Genomic DNA, 21461 nt, shown 5'->3' on the forward strand with positions numbered 1-21461 from the left:
ATGCTGTCAGCACAGAGCCCAATGCGGGGCTCGAACTCCCGAAACCATGAGATCATGACCTGAGCCGAAACCAAGAGTTGGACGCTTAACCGACTGAGCCACCCAGGCACCCCTAGGGATCTTTTGAAAATACCGACGCCTGGTTTCCCCAGATGCCTGGTTTCCCCAGGCGTTCTGACTCAGCTGGTGTTCCCTGTGGCCCAGGCGTGGGGACTTCACAAAATTCCCCAGGTGGTTGTAATGTGCAGCAAGGTGTGGGGACCTCTGAATGGGAGAATGTGTAGCATTCTCTTGGAGAGTAAGTAACCCTACCCTCTGGCTGAAGGTGTTCTCTCTCACCTCCTCCCCTAACACCCTCACCGCAGGCTCACTGATGCTGACAAGAAGCGCCTGTGGGAGAAGCGATACTATTGCCACTCAGAGGTGAGCTCACTCCCCCTGGTGCTCGCCAGCGCCCCCAGCTGGGAGTGGGCTTGCCTGCCCGACATCTATGCTCTCCTGAAGCAGTGGACCCACATGAACCACCAGGATGCCCTGGGGCTCCTGCATGCCACGTGAGTTGTAACACCCACCTCTCCTGACCATGTGTCCTTCCAGAAGCCGGGGCTTAGCCTTGCCCATTGCTAACCTGAGCCAGCCCTGGGGAAAATGGTAAAGTGGGCTAGGAAATTCAGGGCTCTTTCACTTCTCCTTTTCTGCTTTTTCTTTGTCTCATTTCCCCACAGCGTTCTATTGTGAACATTTTTCAAGCATGCTACAGAACTGAAAAATTTGCAGTGAACATCCATGGACCCGCCACCTAGATTCTGACCGTTTTCACTCTTTGCTATATTTGTTTTATTGCGTATCCAACCATCAATCCATCTTCTTTTGTAATACATTTTAGTCTAAGCTGCAGACATCCTCCTTCCCTCCCAAATACTCCAGCATATCTATATCATTTAACTAGAACTCAGTATTTGTTTTTTCTTTTGAGGCCAAATTTACATACAAGGAAATGCCTGAGCCTTAACCTGTACACTTGCTGTTGATAGGCGCACGCACACCCCTGTGTAACCCAAACCTTACCACTTAGTTCAACTTTGAAGTCCTCTCTCCCTCTTTCCCTCCGAAGGGTCCTCTGGGGACATGTGCCTCCCAGTATCAGACCCCTGGGCTGCCTTTTCCAGATGGTCCCCAGTATTCTTGGCTTCTTTCGTGCTGCTCTTAGTAATTAAAATGTACCCGATCCATGTGTCTTGCCTTCAGGACTTTTTGAGGCAACGTTTTTGCTAATCTCTGCTAAACTAAATTCTGCCAAGGGGGTACTGGCTTATATGAAACTCTGTGATTCTCCATTCTTCGCCTGGCTGGTTTTGCATTAAAGGATGGTACCAAGAAGACGCAATCATGCTTTAATCCACACAGGGGCTCTCTGATGATGGGAATTTCTGGCACAGGGGGAGTTAAGGAGACGATCTTCAGGAATGGGGTTGAAGACCTTGTCCGGTTTTCTTTAAGTCCTACCAGGAATGATGGTGGCCACCCTCCTGTTTCCCCAGCGGCCCCATGCCGGCTCTGACCAGGAGACAGGGCCATTCTCAAGGGTTGCTCTCCAGACAAGGTGCTGAGGATTGCAGATTCCGAGAGGCCTTGCCTTCTCTCCACCTGTGTCTCTGAAACCCAGGTGTGAGGGTGCTTGCTTACTCCTGTGTCGCAGCACCCGCGACTGGGTCGTCAGAGTGCTGGGCTCTGTTTTGTAGCTTCCCGGACCAGGAGGTGCGTCGGATGGCCGTCCAGTGGATCGGCTCGCTGTCGGATGCTGAACTCCTCGACTACTTGCCGCAGCTCGTGCAGGTGGGCAGACCGGCCTTCCCTCCAGTTCTGATGATCCCTTCCCCGGGCCCCAAGTCAGTCTGCATTGTCCTTGTGGGACCCAGGGTCCCCAGGAGAGTGGCAGGTGTAGACTGAGGACAGTCAATACATCGTCCTACTCCCGTTCCCCTCCACAGGCCCTGAAGTATGAGTGCTACCTGGACAGCCCCTTGGTGCGATTCCTCCTGAAACGAGCCGTCTCGGACTTGAGAGTGACCCACTACTTCTTCTGGTAAGACCGTGTGTGGAGGTGGGAGGAAGACCTGCATCTTTAACTCGGGAGTATGTTACTCTTAGGTGTGCAAGGGCGGGGAGCTAAGCCGTCTGGGTCCCCGTGTGTTGCTAACTTACTATGTGGCCACGGGCTAGCACCTTTTCCTTGGTGGGGGGAAGGGGGTCTCAGTCCCAAGGGCACAGCGAGGATCATCCCTGGCCCTCCCTTCCACCCACACATGGCAGAAATATAAAGGGGGTGCCTGGGTGGCTCAGTTGGTTAAGCGTCTGACTTCAGCTCAGGTCACGATCTCGCGGTTCATGAGTTCAAGCCCTGCATCGGGCTCTGTGCTGTCAGCTCAGAGCCTGGAGCCTGTTTCAGATTCTGTGTCTCCCCCTCTATCTCTGCCCCTCCCCCGATTTCGCTCTGTCTCTCAAAAATAAATAAAAACTTCAAAAAAAATTAAAAAAAAAAAAAAAAAGAAATATAAAGGAGAGGGGTGCCTGGGTGGCTCAGTCGGTGAAGTGTCCAACTTCAGCTAAGGTCGTGATCTCACAGTTCGTGGGTTCGAGCCCCGCATTGGGCTCTCTGCTGTCAGCACAAAGCCCGCTTCGGATCTTCTGTCTCCCTCTATCTGCCTCCCCGACTCTCTCTCTCTCTCTCAAAAATAAATAAACATTTAGAAAATATATATAAAGGAGAAATGAAATGCCGGTGGGCTTTGAGCTCTAATAAAGGCAAAGTGGACACAGACTGGGATGCTAATGAACACTTCTGTATGCGTGCAGAGTCTATTTTCCTCCCAGCTTTGGGGTGGGTTTTCCAGGGAGCTGGATCTGACCCCATCCCCCCGTTACACACCCTTACCATTGATCCCCAGTCCTGACTCCCCACTCCCTTTGCCTTGCAGGTTGCTGAAGGATGGCCTCAAGGACTCTCAGTTCAGCATCCGCTACCAATATCTGCTGGCAGCCTTGTTGTGCTGCTGTGGCAAGGGGCTGAGAGAGGAATTTAACCGCCAGTGCTGGCTTGTCAACACCCTGGCTAAGCTGGCCCAGCAGGTCCGAGAGGCTGCCCCATCTGCACGGCAAGTGAGTGGGGTGGGGCTGCCTCTACCCATTCTGGTCCCCGGCTTTTGTCACTAGTCATTAACTCCTTAGAAATCCTGGCCAGCAGGATGGTACTTGACCATCTATGATTTAGGGACTGGAAGGAGGTGCCTCTGCTTCTAACCTACAGGCCACAAAATTGACAGTCTGCAAACTGGATACAGCCCATGGATGTGTTTTGTTTGGCCTGCAAAGTATTCCATTTTTATTTAATGGCTTGCCTTAAAGGCTAAGCACATTTGTGTAAGTTGTTCACTGCACAAGAGCACTCAGCCAGAGAGGGCAAGTGTGGGCTGAAATCTAGTCCTACTTTGTTCACTGTGCTATGAGGCGTAGCTCAGGGCCGCCGCTACCCAGAGCAGGGACCTTTATCTGTTTTTGTACAACCAGGCTGTGTTAGGCCAACAGTGTTCTTGGATGCTAACATTTAAAAATTGGGAGAATTTAGGGGCGCCTGGTGGCTCAGTCGGTTAAGCGTCCGACTTCGGCCCAGGTCACGATCTCATGGTCCGTGAGCTCGAGCCCCGCGTCGGGCTCTGTGCTGACAGCTCAGAGCCTGGAGCCTGCTTCGGATTCTGTGTCTCCCTCTCTCTCTCTGCTCCTCCCCCATTCATGCTCTGTCTCTGTCTCAAAAATAAATAAACATTTAAAAAAATAAATAAATAAAAATTGGGAGAATTTAAAGTCCAGATTGCCGGCTTTTCTTGGCAACAGCCTGAGCAGCACCACCCCCTTGAGATGCACCTGCTCTCTCAGTTATTGTAGCCTGCCTCACACTGTTGTGTCATCTGCCTCGCTTCTGTAGCTGTCTGGGCTTGCTGCCCACGCGCTGTCCCAGGCACGACACCCCAGGCTGGGGTGCTTTTCCTTCTTCATGGTCTCCTGGGGGGTGTCCGCACTTCTCAGATGGCGGTTTTCATACCCACCACTATACGGCGCCCACCTCTGGGAGGGGCCTGGTTCCTAGGGGAGCTTACGGGCACCCCTCTGACCCCTACTCTTTCCCCCCTCCCTCTCAGGGGATCCTCCGCACGGGCCTGGAGGAGGTGAGGCAGTTCTTTGCCCTCAACGGCTCCTGCCGCCTGCCACTCAGCCCTAGTCTGCTGGTTAAGGGCATCGTGCCCAGGGTGAGTGACTGGTGGGTTTGGGGCTCTTGGAGCAGGGAGGGCTCGTGGAGGCGAGGCCCTCCCACCCTGGTTATTGACAGATAGGAGGAAGAAAGGCATATCGGGGCCACTTCTCGGCCCTCGCACGTACGGACTTTTGTCTGACAGCCGCGCAGGCTGGAGGAATTGGGTCGGGGGCTGATGACGCTGCGTTTGAGTCCAGGCTGGTGATAATGACAGCAGCTGTCCTCTGTCACTGCCGAGTACCGCCTTGTGCCCACGCTGTTCTGAGTGCTTTACGCTGGTTATCCCATTTTACCCTCGCACCCCTGACGAAGTTGGTACTGTTGTGAGCCCCATTTTACAGAGGAGTAAGACTGAGGTATGGATGGGAGTCACGTACTAGTAGGTTGTCTGCCGAAGGGATGGGAGCGTGGATGTCAGGGCCGAGGCCGTAACTAACCAAAGCAGGGCAGTGGACCCAGCGGCGGTGGGGGCGGGGGGTGGAAGGAAGGAGTGCGGGCTCCCAAGAAACCCGGCACAAACAACGAGCAGGCCAACCGGCAGCAGCTTGACCCACGATGCTGACGCCATTTTCCTTTGTGACCCCCCCCCTCCCCCCGTCACTACTCTGTCTCCCATGGCAGGACTGTTCCTACTTCAACTCCAACGCCGTCCCCCTCAAGCTCTCCTTCCAAAACGTGGATCCCCTGGGTGAGAACATCCGTGTCATCTTCAAGGTGAGGACACTTCTCAAGCCTGGGGGGATGAAGGTGGTAGAGGGAAGGGGAGAAAGGGGGTCGAAGGGTGTCAGGAGCCCCAGGGCAGTTCTCATCCTCTTACCCGGTGCTACCATTTCCACATGTGGAAGACTATCAGGTGACAAAGGAAATAGACTAATTCTGCATGGGCGCCGCGGGCTAGGAACAGAATGTTGGCAGGTGGAATGAGGCAACTGGCTGCTCCGTGTACCAAAAGAAGAGCTTTCTAGGGGGCAGGGCTGTCCCCGACAGTGAATGGATGCAGTGGTGATCTGCTTGTACCCGAGGGCATTCGAGCAGAGGCTGAATCACTCCACCACAGCAAGGTTGAAAAGGAAATTAAGATAACAGGTGCAGGTTGGACTAGGTGAACCCTCAGGTCCTTTCTGACGGATGCATCCATACAGCTGAGGAGTAAATGATAGTCGGAGAGCAGATAATCCAGAGGGGGAGGTGAAATGCATGTATGCGACTTTGTAACTTACTTATTGGCCGTGTGTAAGTTCCACATCCAAGGTATAAATTCTCCAATTTAAAAAAGGCTTGATGATCAGGAATTTGAATTCAGGTGGGGATGTGGGATTGAAGAAAGGGCCGAAACATCACGTGGGCAAATGCGATTACTGACCCATCTCTGGTCGGTTGAGCTGGTGTGAGGTGAGACGGGAGGTGGGAAAACTGGACGGTCCCCTGTCACTGTTTGGGCCAGTGTGGTTCTCTTGGGGGGTCTGGGAGCCGGGGGAGGCAGTGGAGATGAGCTCTGGTCATTTTCTTCCTCCAGTGCGGGGACGACCTTCGCCAGGACATGCTAACCCTGCAGATGATTCGCATCATGAGCAAGATCTGGGTCCAAGAGGGGCTGGATATGCGCATGGTCATTTTCCGCTGCTTCTCCACTGGCCGGGGGAGAGGTCAGTTTGGGAGTGGGTGGAGGGCACCCCTTTGGTTACTGGCCTTCTGCCCGTCCCCCAGCATGAATTGTGTACTTCTCCAGAAAAATAAAAAGGGCAAGATTATTTCAATAGAAGCTGTGGGGATGGCATTTAAAAAAGGAAGGCACGGCAGAGCGAGAAACTGGAATAAAATAAAACAGACTGACAGACATAACAGCCAAACTATTGTGTAGACTTTGGGTTCTGATTCAAACCAACCAACCATAGAGAGGTATTTTTTTGAGACGCTAGGGGGGAATTCAAATATAGACTGACTCAGGGTAAAGAATAATCGTTAATTTTTTGGATGTGCTAATGGCATGGTCGTTATGTCCTTGTTAGTTGTACTTGAAATATTTATGAGTGAAATGACAGGTCTGGGATTCGTAACGGGGCACCTGTCTGGCTCAGTGGGTAGAGCATGCAACTTTTGATCACAGGGTTGTGAGTTCAAGCCCCACATTGGGCGCAGGGCTTACTTTAAAGAAGGAAAAAAAAAAAAACCTCCAAGAAGGAGGGAAAAAGCAGGGTTGGGTGGATGAAATAGGTGAAACGAGATTAGCAAAATGTTGATAATTTTTGAAGCTGGGTGATGGTTATGTGTGAATTCATGATACCTTTCTCTATTCGTACGTGTGTGTGTGTAACATGTTCATACGTATATATGAATAATTATTCTTGAACATGATTCGCATATTCCCATAGTAAAAGTTAGTTCATAGCCGCTGCTCTTTTTTTGTTTCTAAGGGAGACCAAAGAGTCCCAGGGGCCCAGTGTGGACAATGAGGCTTGGGGAATGGTATTCCTCCTAGTGCTATCCTTTTCCCCTTATTATCAGACTTTGTCCAAATATCCTAGAGCCTAATTTACAGGGAAGCATCCAGCGAGGCTCCTGTGGTTCTCTCCCCGCGGTCCCCTTCGCTCTGCCCTGGAGTGCCCTACCCGTGCTTTCTCTCCCAGGGATGGTGGAGATGATCCCCAATGCTGAGACGCTGCGCAAGATCCAGGTGGAGCACGGGGTGACCGGTTCCTTCAAGGACCGGCCCCTGGCGGACTGGCTGCAGAAACACAACCCCGGGGAGGACGAGTATGAGAAGGTAGGGTTGCGGGTAGGGGCGAGGCAGGGTGGGGTGCGCACACGCACAGAGGAGACGGCTCAGCTGTGCCAGGAGGAAAGAATTTGTCCCCTGAGCCACTGGAATGCTTCTCCTTCTATCCTTCTATCTTCCCCTTCTGTGGCTATCCCCTGCTTGATGTCAGAGCTTGTGTTTTTTAAAATAAAGAATAAACCGCTCTTGTCACTTCCCTGTGTCTGAAAAGGTAAGTCCAGCTTCCGTAGCCCGCTATACAAAACCTTTGGTGATCCCGCCCTGCCTGCCCCTACCATATCATCCACCATACCTCCTCTCTTATGATAACTTATGTCCCAGCCACGTGTTCCCTTCCCCATTCCTCAAAACGCACCCTCTCTACGTTGCCACATTCCAGATCCTCTACCCTTGGAGAGGAGCAATATGGGTTTTTTCCTCCCGCCCCTCCATCCCATATGCTATTTATTAGTAACGTACACTTTTCAGGTATTAAATGGCCACCATGCAGAGGCACCGTGCTTGGTGCTGGAATTATGATTTCTTCTGGCCGATGTAATAAAAAGTCAAAAAAAACATGATAGAAGTACGTACAGCAAGAATACACAGAGAAACCAACTCTGTGTCTTTGTGTTTAATATCAGTCTTTCAAAGGTAGCCTCTCAGCTCTTCTAGGCTTTCTGCTAGAATAGTGCCGGTGGTCTCTTCTGATGACTTCCAGTAGGAAAGAGCTGAGAGCTGTTTGTCTCCCGGCCTCTCAGCAAAGAGAGTTTCCCACAGCCTTCAAGCGAAAGCCCCTTAAATCAGGAGAGCGCCCTTGACCTGGTGAGATTTCCTGCAGTTATACTCCACATGACTCTGGTGGTGACACTTGAGTCACTTACCCACGGGCATATCACTATGCCCGTGGGTCAAGATAGGATGCATTTGGGGTAGAAGGAATATCTGTGGCGGGAAAACAAGCTGACAGACATGAAGGTCCAGACTGGGAGGTGACGGGTTGTGTTCCTTCTTGAGAGGTTTGTCTTCAGTCATCTATTTCCCTTTCCTAGGAATAGTCTTTTTCTTCCAGAAGGCGCATTCTGTGATTTTATAGATTTTCTGTTCTTAGATTCCTGTGGATTAGTCACCTGGTTCAATTAGACAAGTGGCAGGAGTTTCTGGTGGCTAGTTTTTTTTTTTAATTAATATATTTTTCTAAGTTTTTATTTATTTGACAGAGAGAGGGAGGAAGGGAAGGGCAGAAGGGAGGGGCAGAGAGAGGGAGAGAGAGAATCCCAAGCAGGCTCTGCACTGTCAGTGCAAAGCCCAATGTGGGGCTCGAACTCTCCAACCGTGAAATCATGACCTGAACTGAAACCAAGAGTTGGACACTTAACCAACTGAGCCACCCAGGCACCCCCCTGTGTGGCTAGTTTTGAAACAGGCCTTGTGGATGGCCAAGAAGCTGCAGGGAGAGAAGACCCCCAAAACCCTGGAGAGAGAAAAGAGTGAGCATTGAGTGAACAGTGGTAGCAAGTGGGGCTGTTGGGGCTCAGTGGGGGGGGGTGGGGGGGGTTGTGGGAACTGGGAGGGCCTGGGACTCAAGGCCCTGAAGGATGAGTGGAAGTTTGCAGGAAGAGGCTGGTGGGGGGGGGGGGGGGAGCGGCACACATTCCCTATTTGGAAAGCTTTCTCTCATTCTCAAGTCTGTACATTCCTCTTTGGCTATGACAGTTTTTACCCTCTGCTGATGGGTCTTTCTTGATTTCTTAGGAATTCTATCAGCCACACAAAGAGGATTCATAGGGTGAAAGGTATCCATGTGCTAATTCCGTTATTTTTACCTCTTGGAAAGACAAATAAGGGGACAGAGGCTGACCTGATCACATAAGGTGGACCGAACCCCTTAGCCCCTCTCCCCCTGCTTTAAACTTAAAAATATCCTCACGCAGTTTACCGACTAGAGATGTCCGATTTTCAAGTGTAAAACACCGCTAGGAGTGTTGAGCTGGCTCAGCTCTTCTTTGGTGTGAAATGACTTCAATTAGATTAGTGCTGAGCTGCTGCCAGTAACTGTGGGTAAGGGAGGTGTCTGTGAGGCAGGGGGAAGCCTGGAAGATTCTGAGCAGGGTCAGGAATGGACCCTTGAGTTGACTGCCTCAGTGCTCTGCTTGAGTCGAGACGGTCACAGCCGTTCGGGAACATCGTAAGCATTAGTCTTCCTATCTAACAAGGTCTCTTCCGTCTGGGCTGGTCAAGTCTGGGCTCCAGATGAGCTCATGGGCTTTCCAACCAGTGTCCCTAGGAGAAACAAAGGTGCAGAAGAAGGTGAATTGCAGATCAACTGGCGGAGATATACTTACAAGCCCTCTGTCTCCTTATGCCCTGTAAGACAGGAGAGAACTTTCTATGTGCCTGAGTGTGTATGTCCATACATGATGAAGGCTGAACGGGCAGGTGTGAGGTGCCGTGGGGGCTCACGAGGGCCGAATTCAGTCTGGCTGTGGCCCCTGGAGTCCCTCGGATCCGGCTTTATGTCCTGCCCTCCCATCTGCCTGCCTTCCTCCCAGGCTGTGGAGAACTTCATCTACTCCTGTGCTGGCTGCTGCGTGGCCACGTACGTCTTGGGCATCTGTGACCGGCACAATGACAATATCATGCTGAAGACCACGGGCCACATGTTCCACATAGATTTTGGCCGCTTCCTGGGCCACGCACAGATGTTTGGCAACATCAAGCGGTAAGTGGTCTCCTGAAGCCAGGCTGTGTGCGTAGGGCAGGGAGGTCAGTAGAAGTGGTTCAGCACTGAACACAAGCCTGTAACGGAAGGGGCTGTACTTCAGTCCCTGAGCTGAGCAGCTCCGGAGAAGGGAAGCCTGCTACAGAGGTCAAGTCCTTGCGAGGCCTTGCAGATGAAGGTGGGGACCAGCTCTTCTCCCTCCATGCTGAGGAGCGAGCAAAGGGAAACGGGCCCAAACCACGGCAAAAGGGAACACGATTAGATATCCAGGAAAAAATACTGGTAGCTCACGGACAGGGAATCAATGAAGGATGTCTCTGGGGATCTTTTTTTAAAAACTTCTTTTTCTTTTTTTTAACGTTTATTTATTTTTGAGAGAGAGACAGAGCACAAGCAGGGGAGGGGCAGAGAGAGAGGGAGGCACAGAATCTGAAGCGGGCACCAGGCTCTGAGCTGTCAGCACAGAGCCCGATGCGGGGCTCGAACTCACGAACCGTGAGGTCATGACCCGAAGCGAAGTCAGATGCTCAACCAACTGAACCACCCAGGTGCCCCTCTGGGGATCTTTTAAGATTAAGGTAGGAAGAGAAAAAGGATAAAGTTAGAGCCCCGTCTCCCCAGGTTGCCACAAGTGTTGAGGGGAATCATTCTCTGATGTAACCCCACAAGGTGGGCTTCCTCCCTCATGTTGACCTTCTACCTGTATGTTCCCCTTGGCCCAGGGACCGTGCCCCCTTTGTCTTCACCTCGGATATGGCGTATGTCATCAACGGGGGTGACAAGCCTTCCAGCCGCTTCCATGATTTTGTTGACCTTTGCTGCCAAGCCTACAACCTCATTCGCAAGCACACCCACCTCTTCCTCAACCTTCTGGGCCTGGTGAGGAGTTCCATCTCTCTCTGAACCCCTCCCTCTTATCATCTGGCACCTTCTTTAAGACTCCCCTGTCTGGCTTCAGAGGATTTCTGGAGATCTGTTTCTCTGAGGTCTAGATAAAGGCAGGGCCCAGACTACTGGTGACCGTGGTGTCTGTGCAGTGTCTGGCTTCCTGTCCCAGCCCCTCCATTCCTGTGGCCTTCTAGCCACTGCCCACGGCATCTGTCTACCGCCTTCTGAGAGGGTTAGGGAGCCTCGCTATAGAAAATAGCAGGGGAAGAAGCACCAAGAATTCCTGGCTGTTCCAGGTGCCCTCTCTCCAACTTTGCTTTTCTCCTAGATGTTGTCCTGTGGGATCCCCGAGCTCTCAGACCTGGAGGACCTCAAATACGTGTATGATGCTCTGAGGCCTCAGGACACAGAGGCCAATGCTACTACCTACTTCACTAGGTAATACCCTGTGCACAGGACAGCGCTGCCCACCCCGAGGAGTTCATGTCCGGGCTGCCTGGAGGAGGATGGGGAGGAGTAGGGCTGGGGAGACAGGAAAGGCTTAGCTCAGATGGCAGAGCTTAGAGTCAACAACACGTGTCGTCCTGACTTTGCCTCTGCCTAAATTTAGGGAGGTTACTTGACTTCTCTGACTCAGTTGTTGGTGCTGAGCTTTGTCTACAGAGCCATTGTAATCTCTTACTTACGTTCTTGCTAGGTGCTGGTCAAAGACTTTGTTGATGGGATGATCGTGGGTTTTCCTTAGGGTCCGGCTCTCTGGATCAGAGCCTTTCCGTTTATCAAAACGTGGAGTTCCATGGTTCCATGTTTCCACATTTGACGATGTGTTCTAACATAGAACCTCTCCTTTTGATCAGAAGTCTCTAGATTGAACGGTGCTTGGTGAGGCTTCACTGTACTGGATGTCTACTATATAAAGACCTTTACATGCTGACCCTGTGGTGGAATCCCTCATTCCTTCCTACCTTGGTTTAACCATCCAAAGATGCTCAGGAGGGCAGAAAGGGGAGATAAGCCCCCAGGATTCACATGAATAAATTGCATGTAGATGATCACGTGCCCGTCAAGCACTCTACGAGGATATTACCCAGGGAAAATGATTCTGTCTGAACTGCGCGTGGGTCTCGGGTGTCAGAGGATATTCGCTGAGATAGCTCTGTCCAGCCAGTGGGGACTTGGGTCCATGGTTACATCTTTTCATTCCCATCGTCCTGCACCAACAGGTTGATTGAGTCCAGCCTGGGCAGTGTAGCCACAAAGCTCAATTTCTTCATCCATAATCTGGCTCAGATGAAATTCACAGGCTCAGACGACCGGCTGACCCTTTCCTTTGCCCCCCGAACACACACGCTCAAGAGCTCTGGCCGCATCAGTGATGTTTTCCTCTGCCGCCACGAGAAGATTTTCCACCCCAACAAGGGCTATGTAAGTGTCTTCTCCAATATGACCCTGCCTTGCTCCCCACCGCCCCCAGCATATTGGGATTCTGTCTCTTCACATCCACACGTGGGCACTGGAGTTGTGAGCATCCCGTGCCAGGAGCCACGCAGTCACAGACCACTTCCCTCTCCCGTGCCCAAGTGGGCTGCTGGAATCAGGGAGCTGAATTGAGTGGTTATTCCCTCTGGGTCAAAGATCCTATGAAACATGTATAGGAAATCTTTGCTTTTCAGATTCCTGCACATGTAATGTCTATCCTCTTCTTCTTTGGAGGCACTTTTGCTCTTTTCCCCCTGGAAAGTGTATTCCCCCAACACACACACACACACACACACCCTCTTCTGTTCCCTTACCTACTCCCTTCATTGGGTGCACAGGGGTTGGCAGGTACTGTCTAAGACTTGGACCTTTGCAGGTTTATGTGGTGAAGGTGATGCGAGAGAATGCTCACGAGGCCACTTACATCCAACGGACGTTTGAAGAGTTCCAGGAATTACACAATAAGCTGCGGCTGCTCTTTCCTTCTTCCCTCTTGCCCAGGTAGCTGTCCCCTCTCTTCTCTGCACAGGGAGATCCTGGGGAGGGAGACCGGAGCTGCAGAGGGCTGGGGGGGTGGCGGGGAGGGTTGGGGGGTACTGCAGGATCCTGAAAGTACCCTTTCCAAGATCTGTTTGCTTTTCTTGGCCTGGTGATCAGTGTGATGGCAAGTGCCCGCCCTGCTGGCCGGTATCTCCTGACTCTCTCAGCCCAGTCTTGAAAATAAGCTTGAGCCCACCTGCCAGAAGGAGAGAAAACTGGGTCTAAGAGGACTGACCAAATCTTTGTTTCAAAGTTTCTTCTCTTTTTTTTTTTTTTTAACGTTTATTTATTTTTGAGAGAGAGAGAGAGAGAGACAGAACGTCAGTGGGGGAGGAACAGAGAGAGAGGGAGACCCTGAAGCCAGAGCAGGCTCCACGCTCTGAACTGTCAGCACAGAGCCTGACACAGGGCTCAAACTCACCAGCCGTGAGATCATGACCTGAGCCGAAGTCAGACGCTTGATCGACTGGGTCACCCAGGAGCCCCTCAAAGTTTCTGGTCTTTTAAAGAGTAAAAGAAAAATAAGCAAAATTTGGTATATACATACGATAGAATGTTATAAAATCTTGAAAAGAAGGAAATTCTGGCACATGCTACAACATGGATGAGCCTTGAAGGACCTTACGCCAAGTGAAATAAGCCAGTCACAAAAAAGACAAATCTTGTATCATATTCCACTTATATGAGGTCCTGCAGTGACCAGATTTCTAGAGACCAAAAGTAGCTTGGTGGCTACCGGGGCTTGGAGGGAGGAAGCGGAATGGGGAGTTGTTTAATGGGTACAGGGTTTCAGTCGTGTGAGATGAGAGTTCTGGAGAGGGGCGCGGTGATGGCTGCACAGCTCCCTGAATGTGCTTCATGCCACTGAACCATACACTTAAAAATGGTTAAGATGGGGTGCCTGGGTGGCTCAGTCGGTTAAGCGGCTGACTTCGGCTCAGGTCATGATCTCACAGCCCGTGAGTTCGAGCCCTGCGTCGGGCTCTGTGCTGACAGCTCAGAGCCTTAAGCCTGTTTCAGATTCTGTGTCTCCCTCCCTCTGATCCTCCCCCGCTCATGCTCTGTCTCTCTCTGTCTCAAAAATAAATAAATGTTAAAAAAAATTTTTTTAAATGGTTAAGATGGTAAATTTTACGTTCTGTGTATGTCACCACAGTTTTTTAAATGATTTTTCAAATGAATTTTGACCCTGATGGGGAAAACTGCGAGCTCCTCCAGAGCCCCCGAGGCACTTCCGGGGAGCCACAGGACGCTGCCCATCAGCGTGGTTTTCTTGCCTGGCATCCCTGGAACTGCGGTGCGAGATGCTGCGGGAAGGAGTGTGTCGCTGGAGCAGGCCCCGGGAGCTGCGGGAGGAATGGGGCCGGCTAGTGAGACATTGTGGGTCAGGTCGCCGAAAATGCCAATGAAAGGTGGCTAAAGCCTGTCGCCTCTTCCCTCTTTTCCCTTCTTGCCCCTCCGGGTGTTCCCACGGCCCACCTGCCCCGCCAGCTTCCCTAGTCGCTTCGTGATTGGCCGCTCGAGGGGAGAGGCGGTGGCCGAGCGGCGGAGGGAGGAGTTAAACCGCTACATCTGGCACTTGACCCACGCAGCCCCCGAGGTGGCCGAGGTGAGTGGGCTCTCTCTTGTGGGCTGTTCGGGGAAGGTCTGGTTTGGTGGGGGGTGGCGGGGGGGGGGGGGGGGGGGGGGGGGGGGGGTATGTAGTGGAAGCAGGGAGGATGCGCGCCCCCTGGCGGTCAAGGACGGGATTTGCGAGGAGGGCGGTGGCCGGCACAGCGAGGGAGGGAGGGGCGTTGGCTGCAGCGCCTGGGGTCGTGCTGGCTAGGAGTATTCAGAACCGTGGGAAGGAAAGATTTTTTGAGCAGGTTGAGTGTGTATTTACCTAGATTTTTTTTTTTTTAAACAAACGGCATTGTAATTTGGTATTATAATGAGCATAAAAACCAATGTAGGCATCAGGAGCCCCATCCCTTCGACCCATCATCTAACCCCATTTCTGTGTTTCCTTCCTATTTGTCTATAGGCAAGTGTGACTCTTACTGCTTTAGCTCCAATATCACTAGATAATATTTTTCTCACTTGGTGTTTATAATAAGCAGCACTTTGAATATCTGTACGAAATTATACTTTGACTTGCAGTGCTTCTTGAGAGAGAGATTATGTCACCCCCCCTTTTTTTCACTATTAACGCTAGAGTAGGTATTTTCACACATTTTAGTTTTTGTTTTCCCTAACAGACTTAGGAACCATTCTTGAGAGTAGGATTCATGGGCTCTGTCCAGAGTTGGCTCAAATATTTCTCTGCTTGAAAGGTGTATGTGTGTCCATAGGGGAGGGGGCGGCACAAAAGAACAGACTGCTTTTGACCTGATGTGACTTAGGTTGTTTTTTTTTTTCCTTTTTGAAGAACTTTTTGTTATGAGAACTTTCAAACATCTACAGAAGCAGAGAAACAGTATAACGAGTGCCTGTATCTTCATCACCCAAACGGTTAATGTTTTGCCATATTTGCTTCATCTCTTTTTGTATGAAGTGTTTTAAACTAAATCCCAGACATCATGACATTCTATCCCTAAATACTATGTATTCTTATATAACTATAGAAATCATACCATCTAATATATAGTCCATATTGAAAATCTCCCTGTCATCCCCCAAATTCTTTTTACAGCTGGTTGGTTTGAGCCATGATCCAAATAAGAAGTGCAAAAGATATTTGGTTCCATTTTATCAAGTTTTTTAAAATCTGGAATAGTCCCTTGCCTTTTTTTATGGGTCCGTTGCCTTCTTGAAGAGTGACTCTGTGTCTGATGTCATTTCAGTGTGATTTGGTATACACCTTTTTCCACCCCCTGCCCCGAGATGACAAGGCTACGGGCACCAGCCCAGCTCCTAAGTCCTCAGGTACGCTGCCTTCTCTGTGACGCTCCTGCCAACCTCTCTGAACCATTCCCAAAGGTCATCTCTCCTGCCCCCCCTCCCTCCCCAGTTCTCTTCCCTTGACCTGCCTCTGTCTCTTCGCCTACTGGCTGGAGAATCTGGTGTCCCGCTCAGGCTGTGGGGCCCCCGGCTCCTCGTGCAGGTTTCCCAGCGACTGGATATCTGCCTGCTCATTACACCACACAAACTGGATAGAACATCTCAACCTGATTCTGAATCATGTTCACAGACATCACTTGACAGTTCCCCCATCTGATATCAAGAACCTGACAGGGAGATCCTGGGGGATGGGTGGGGGGGGAAGGGGTAGAGGACCACGGAAACAACTGCCTGGCACCAGCTGGGGACGAGACTTCCTTCGTGACCTTTCTTGGTTTCTTTGTCCCTCCAGACGGCTCATGGGCCCGGCCCGTCGGGAAGGTGGGAGGGGAGGTGAAGTTGTCCATCTCCTACAAAAACAATAAACTCTTCATCATGGTGATGCATATTCGGGGCTTGGTAAGTACACGCACACAGCCTTCATGTGGTTCTGTATCTTTCTTCCGGTAGTTTTCTGACTGGTCAGAAGTTTTCTCCCTTCCTCTCATGAGAGTAACCACAGAAGTTACTGAGTACCCCCGGTGGCCCTGCTACCAGGCCAGGCCTGAGATATGACTAAGCAGGCAAGCACCGCCAGATACAGGTTCTTACTACCCGCGGTCTTTGGCAAGTTGTCTAAGTGTCCCGACCCTCATTGAAATGAAGATGTTAGTATCTACCTCGTAGAGTTATGGAGGGTTTCAAGGAAATAGCGCATACAGAGCACTTAACAGAATGCCTGGTATTAGTGTTGTGGCAATTATGATGATTATTATGAGGAAGAGGCCCAAAGGGTTTATTACCTGGTTGTAGAGATAAGGCAGCCACATGATGTCCTTCAAGCATAAGGCAGTATATAATCACAAAATTGTTGGTAGGAAGGGGAAGGGAACTTGCATTCAATACCTGCCATGTGCTGGACTTTTGTGGGTTGGGGCATTGGTGTGTGGCAGGGGCATGAACTTTGGAATCAAAGCAACCTGGGTTTCACTCTGACAACTTCATTCATTCATTCATCATTCATTCATTCATTCATTCATTCAATAAATGTTCATCAGGTGCCTACTCTGTGCCGGGCACTGATTTACTAGCTCTAGATCTAAGGGTAAACAAAACACAATCCCTGCCTTCAAGGAGCTTACATTCTAGTAGGAAGAGACAGACAGACAAACAGACGAGTGAAATATATGGCAGGTCAGATAGTGGTAAGTGCTCTGGAGAGGAATAAAGCAGAGAACAAATACTGGGGTGGAGTGAAGTGGTGACAATTTTATAAAGAGTGGTCAGGGAAGCCTTCATTGATGACAAGGTGTTCAAGCAAAGACGGAACAAGGTGAGGACTGTTCCAGGTAGAGGGAGCAGTTAAATCCCAAAGCCCTGAGTCAGGAACCTGCCTGGGGCGTGCTGGGAACTGCAAGGGGTCATTGTGGCTGAAGGCTGCAGAGCAAAGGGGAGAATGAATAGTAGATGTTGGGGTTGCAAAGGGCACAGCACTCCAGAACCTGAGTCCCACAGTCAAGACTGTGGCTTTTACCCAGAATGAAATGGGAACCGTTGGAGGGTTTTGAGCAGAGGCATGACAAGATCTAATTAAAAAGGATCAGGCTGGATGAATCACTAATTGGCTGGCCTTCAGCAAGCAACTTAATATCTCTCTGACTCATTTTGCACCTCTTGGGGGTTACTTGGATCAAATGACAAAATAGACAAAGACATTGGGCAAGGCAGGAAGATATCTGGGGACACGGTGGCTCAGTCAAAACAGACCAAGTTATGGCATGCCCCGAGCATTTGTATGAAAAGTATAGACTGGGTGTAATGGGCAATCGGATTGATGTTTTGGTAGGACACCTAATATTGTCATGGTAGATATTTCTATCAGAAGGGAGTGAGCTGGAAAGCAGACAAATTATGGTGCCTTGTAAGAAGCCAGGTGTGAGGGAGAAGAGTCTGGATCAGGTTGTGATCACAGGAATGGTGATAGGGACACAGACGTATGAATCTTCTTTTTGTAACATTTGTAAAATTTGCACTCCCTTTGTAGCAACTGCTGCAGGATGGAAATGACCCAGACCCCTACGTGAAGATTTACCTCCTTCCTGACCCTCAGAAAACCACTAAGAAGAAAACCAAAGTGGCCCGGAAAACCTGCAACCCCACCTACAATGAGATGGTGTGTGGAGGAGGGGCTGGGGTGGGTTGGCAAACTGTACCTGTTTGTGTAAATAAAGTTGTATTGGAATGCGGCCCCACCTATCACGGAAGTGTCGTCTGTGGCTGCTTTCATGCTGCAGCGGCAGGATTGCGTGCTTGTGACATAGACCAGACTGTTTGTACTCCTGTCTGGCTCCTCACATAAACAAGTTTGCTGACCCTTCGGTTAGGGAGTCCACAGCTGGGGTATGGCCTTGGCCCTGTCCCATGGGGAGGAGGAGCCTGCTGGTCCTTTGCTGATAATGAGCCGTGGCCCCAATAAAAAGCCCTCACCTGTGGCATGCCTGGGTGACTCCCTTGGTTGAGTATCCAGCTCTTGGTTTTGGCTCAGATCATGATCCCAGGATTGTAGGATAGAGCACTGCATTGGGCTCTTCACTGAGCATGGGGCCTGCTTGAGGTATTCTCTCTCTTTCCCTCTCTCTCCCTCTCTCCCTCCCCCTCCTTCCCTCTCCTTCCCCCTCCCCCTCCCTCTCCTGCCCTCTCCCTCCCCCTCCCTCTACCCCTCTCTCCTGCGCATGCTCTGTCTAAAATGAAGAAACCGGGGAAAAAAGGAAACTTGTTTTTAAAGTTTATTTTGAGAGAGACAAAGCGCCAGTGGGGGAGCGACAGAGAGAGAGAGGGGACAGAGGATCTGAAGCGGGCTCTGTGCTGCCGGCAGCGAGCCCAATGCAGGCTCGAACTCACAAACCATGAGATCATGACCTGAGCTGAAGTCAGCCGCTCAACCAACTGAGTCATGCAAGTGCCCCAAGGAAAAAAGAAAACTTAAAAAAAAAAAAAAAAAGTCCTCACCTTCCTCAACTCTAAGCAAAGAACAAAGTCCTTTATTTATTTACTTATTTATTCATTTGCTTTTAGATATTTAAGTAATCTCTACACCCAACGTGGGGCTTGAACTTACAACCCCAAGATCAAGAGTCGCTTGCTCTTCGGACTGAGCCAGCCAGGTTGCCCCAAAGAGCAGAGTTCTGTAAAGCTCTTCTTGGGTTCCAAGTACCTTCTCTAATCCCGCGGACTCGGGCTGGGGAGAGAAGTCGTCTTAGCCCCCGCCAGATCGAACCTCCACAGACTTAAGCATCTCCCTCTTCTGTGTCCCCCCATCTTCCCCATCTCTGTTCGCAGCTGGTGTATGACGGGATCCCCAAGGGAGACCTACAGCAGCGGGAGCTGCAGCTGAGTGTGCTGAGCGAGCAAGGATTCTGGGAGAACGTTCTCCTCGGGGAGGTGCACATCCGCCTTCGAGAGCTGGACCTGGCCCAGGAGAAGACTGGCTGGTTCGCACTGGGATCTCGAAGTCATGAGACCTTGTGAGCCCAGCAGAGCCCGACCCATCCCCCCCCACCAACCCCCGCCCAGGACCCCAGGCGGCTGGGGGTGCCGGGGGAGACGACTCTTCCCTCCTCCATGTGCCCTTTCCTTGTGAAAGGGCAGAGCCCTTGGCGGGCCTCCCCTCTGTCCGGGTGGCTCAGGCCCCTGTGACGGGAGGCGGGCAGAGTTAGATGCTGTCTGCTGTCCCCTCCTCTGCCCGGCGGCATTTGGGTTGGCTGTGCTGAGCGGCTGTGAGGCTGCCGCGAAGTTTTAAGGTTACCTTGTGTCAAGGGAGCAACGCCTGGTTGGGGGTGAGTGGGGCGGGCTGAATGAAGTAGCGTTTTGAGGGAGGGTGGGTGGATATCTTTATTTTTATTTTTAAAAAATGAAATAGTAATGTTGTCCTGACTGGACAGGAAGCCTTGTGAGAAGGGACTTGCATATGCCTCGGAAGGCAAAAGAGGAAGACGTCGGACTTTTTGTATGATTAAGGTTCTTATTGGACTTTCCCCTAGGGTTTTGTTTGTTCGCTTGTTTGTTTCTCATCTGTGTTTTTCTATCCATAGGAATTATTTGGGGAGGGGCCCAGTGGGTCCTGGGTGAGAGCCCTCCCTCTCTAAGGGCAGGCCGGGGAGGGGCGGGGAGGGTCTGGTGTGCTGGACTGAGGCCTGCTGTGGGCCTTTCTGATTGTGCCTCCAAAGGAGAGCGGTGTGATACCTACGGGTGTAAGGGAGGGCCTTCCGAACGGGGCCCTGCCGAGGACCTGTGTTCAGGGACCTGGGCTCTTTCAGGGGGAGCTTTTCCTTCCGTCTTCCCCGACTTTGCCAGGACGTGCCCCGAATACGGTCTTCTACCCCTCCATTCTCACGACCCTTCTGGGGACCATCTGGTCCCTGAGGGTATGCTGGGGGTGCTTCTCCACACGTCTCTCTCCCTTCCTTTTTCCCTGGTGGGAGAAAGTGCTGCCTCAGCCCTTAGATTTGGTCCCCCCACCCACCCCGCCCAAGGACATCCTGGCCCTGGGAAGGAGACGGCTAGGCCGCAGATGCCAGTGTGGCCCCATCACCCGCCACACCCCCCCTTTTTTGTGTGCTGCTTTTCCCAAACTCCACTTCTGTCACATTTTTTTTTTTTAAATAAGAATTTCCCTCATTTTCTGGGGCCATAAACTTATTTAGTCTGGAGCCAAAGGGATGCCCTAAGCCGAGGAAAAGGGGCGTGGGGTGGGGGACTCCAGTGATGTTCTTTGGTGGCGAGAAGGCTGGATCGGAGGGGGGGTGATTGATCCCCGGGAGCTGAGCTAGGAGCGAGAGACGGGGTCTCTTGTCTCTTACACTTTTTATTCCCTACCTGGTGGATTTCGGATTCACTCTTGTGCTTTACTCCAAAGGGTTGTATCCTTTGGGGAAAAAAAAAAAAAAAAAAGGGAGAGACTTTGAATTTGATATATTTAAACCGGAATTGGCTGGATGTACCCCAGGGTTGGGGCATGGAGGGAATCGAGGAGACTCTGAACTATCCCTCCCCAGCTTCCTTCTCAGCTCCAAGGATCAGAAATTCCCCCGTTTGCTGACTCATTCCATAACCAGAGAAAGAAGCTCCGTTCACTGAAGCCACAGGGGAGCAAGGAAATGTAAACTTTTCTTTTAGGTTAAAAATGTCAAGGGTAAGGTGGCCACTGTCGGGGAGGGGCTGGGGGAAGTGGGGAACAGGGGCAGAACTCCTCCAGGTGAATGGACCATAGATGCGTTACTGGCTTTTGGCCTGTAGCTCATTTTATTTTGACCCTCTCTGCCCCTGATTGAAAGAGGTCTGTGTACTGTATCCACTTCCCTTGTATCTGCTACTTTCTCTGGAACTGTATTTTCTAATAAATGACATTTGAGAAAAACAAAACCATCCTTTTCAAAATTGGTCGATGCTCACATGAAGACACCTGGTGTACAAGATGAAAATCATAACAGTAGGGGTCTTACGATCGGAAACTTTGATATGCGTTGGTGCGCTGCCCTGGGCCTTCGACACTTGTCAGTGAAATCTTAGCCTCAGAACAACTTGATCAGGTGAGTAGTAGAATCCCCATTTTATAGGTGAAGAAATGGAAGCTCAGAGAGATTAAGTAATCTGTCTTAAACTCACAGCCGATCAGCCTTGGATCTCGAATTGGAATCTAGGATTGACTCCAAACCTTGTGCAAACTCCTAGGTAATGTTTAATACAGCCCT

General features: G+C 50.9%; 1 protein-coding gene across 5 annotated transcripts in view; it reads left to right on the plus strand.

Moving 5' to 3' along the window:
- The window catches only part of PIK3C2B (phosphatidylinositol-4-phosphate 3-kinase catalytic subunit type 2 beta), a 66122-nt gene extending 44990 nt beyond the window's left edge, over window positions 1-21132 (plus strand). For all 5 annotated transcript variants that reach the window (XM_053909020.1, XM_053909019.1, XM_053909023.1 and 2 more), the window contains 18 exons: window positions 366-554; window positions 1743-1836; window positions 1992-2086; window positions 2979-3159; window positions 4197-4304; window positions 4931-5023; window positions 5826-5955; window positions 6937-7073; window positions 9617-9786; window positions 10509-10665; window positions 11003-11112; window positions 11898-12099; window positions 12530-12654; window positions 14185-14302; window positions 15516-15597; window positions 16025-16131; window positions 17756-17884; window positions 19051-21132. In XM_053909020.1, the coding sequence (XP_053764995.1) occupies window positions 366-554; window positions 1743-1836; window positions 1992-2086; window positions 2979-3159; window positions 4197-4304; window positions 4931-5023; window positions 5826-5955; window positions 6937-7073; window positions 9617-9786; window positions 10509-10665; window positions 11003-11112; window positions 11898-12099; window positions 12530-12654; window positions 14185-14302; window positions 15516-15597; window positions 16025-16131; window positions 17756-17884; window positions 19051-19239 (2416 nt within the window). In that variant the 3' untranslated portion in view covers window positions 19240-21132. The remainder of the gene's footprint in view (window positions 1-365; window positions 555-1742; window positions 1837-1991; window positions 2087-2978; window positions 3160-4196; window positions 4305-4930; window positions 5024-5825; window positions 5956-6936; window positions 7074-9616; window positions 9787-10508; window positions 10666-11002; window positions 11113-11897; window positions 12100-12529; window positions 12655-14184; window positions 14303-15515; window positions 15598-16024; window positions 16132-17755; window positions 17885-19050) is intronic.
- Window positions 21133-21461: the final 329 nt, after the last annotated feature.

The sequence above is a fragment of the Panthera pardus genome, unplaced genomic scaffold (assembly GCF_024362965.1).
Source record: "Panthera pardus isolate Hobbes unplaced genomic scaffold, ASM2436296v1 HiC_scaffold_21, whole genome shotgun sequence".
NCBI classification, from domain to species: domain Eukaryota; kingdom Metazoa; phylum Chordata; class Mammalia; order Carnivora; family Felidae; genus Panthera; species Panthera pardus.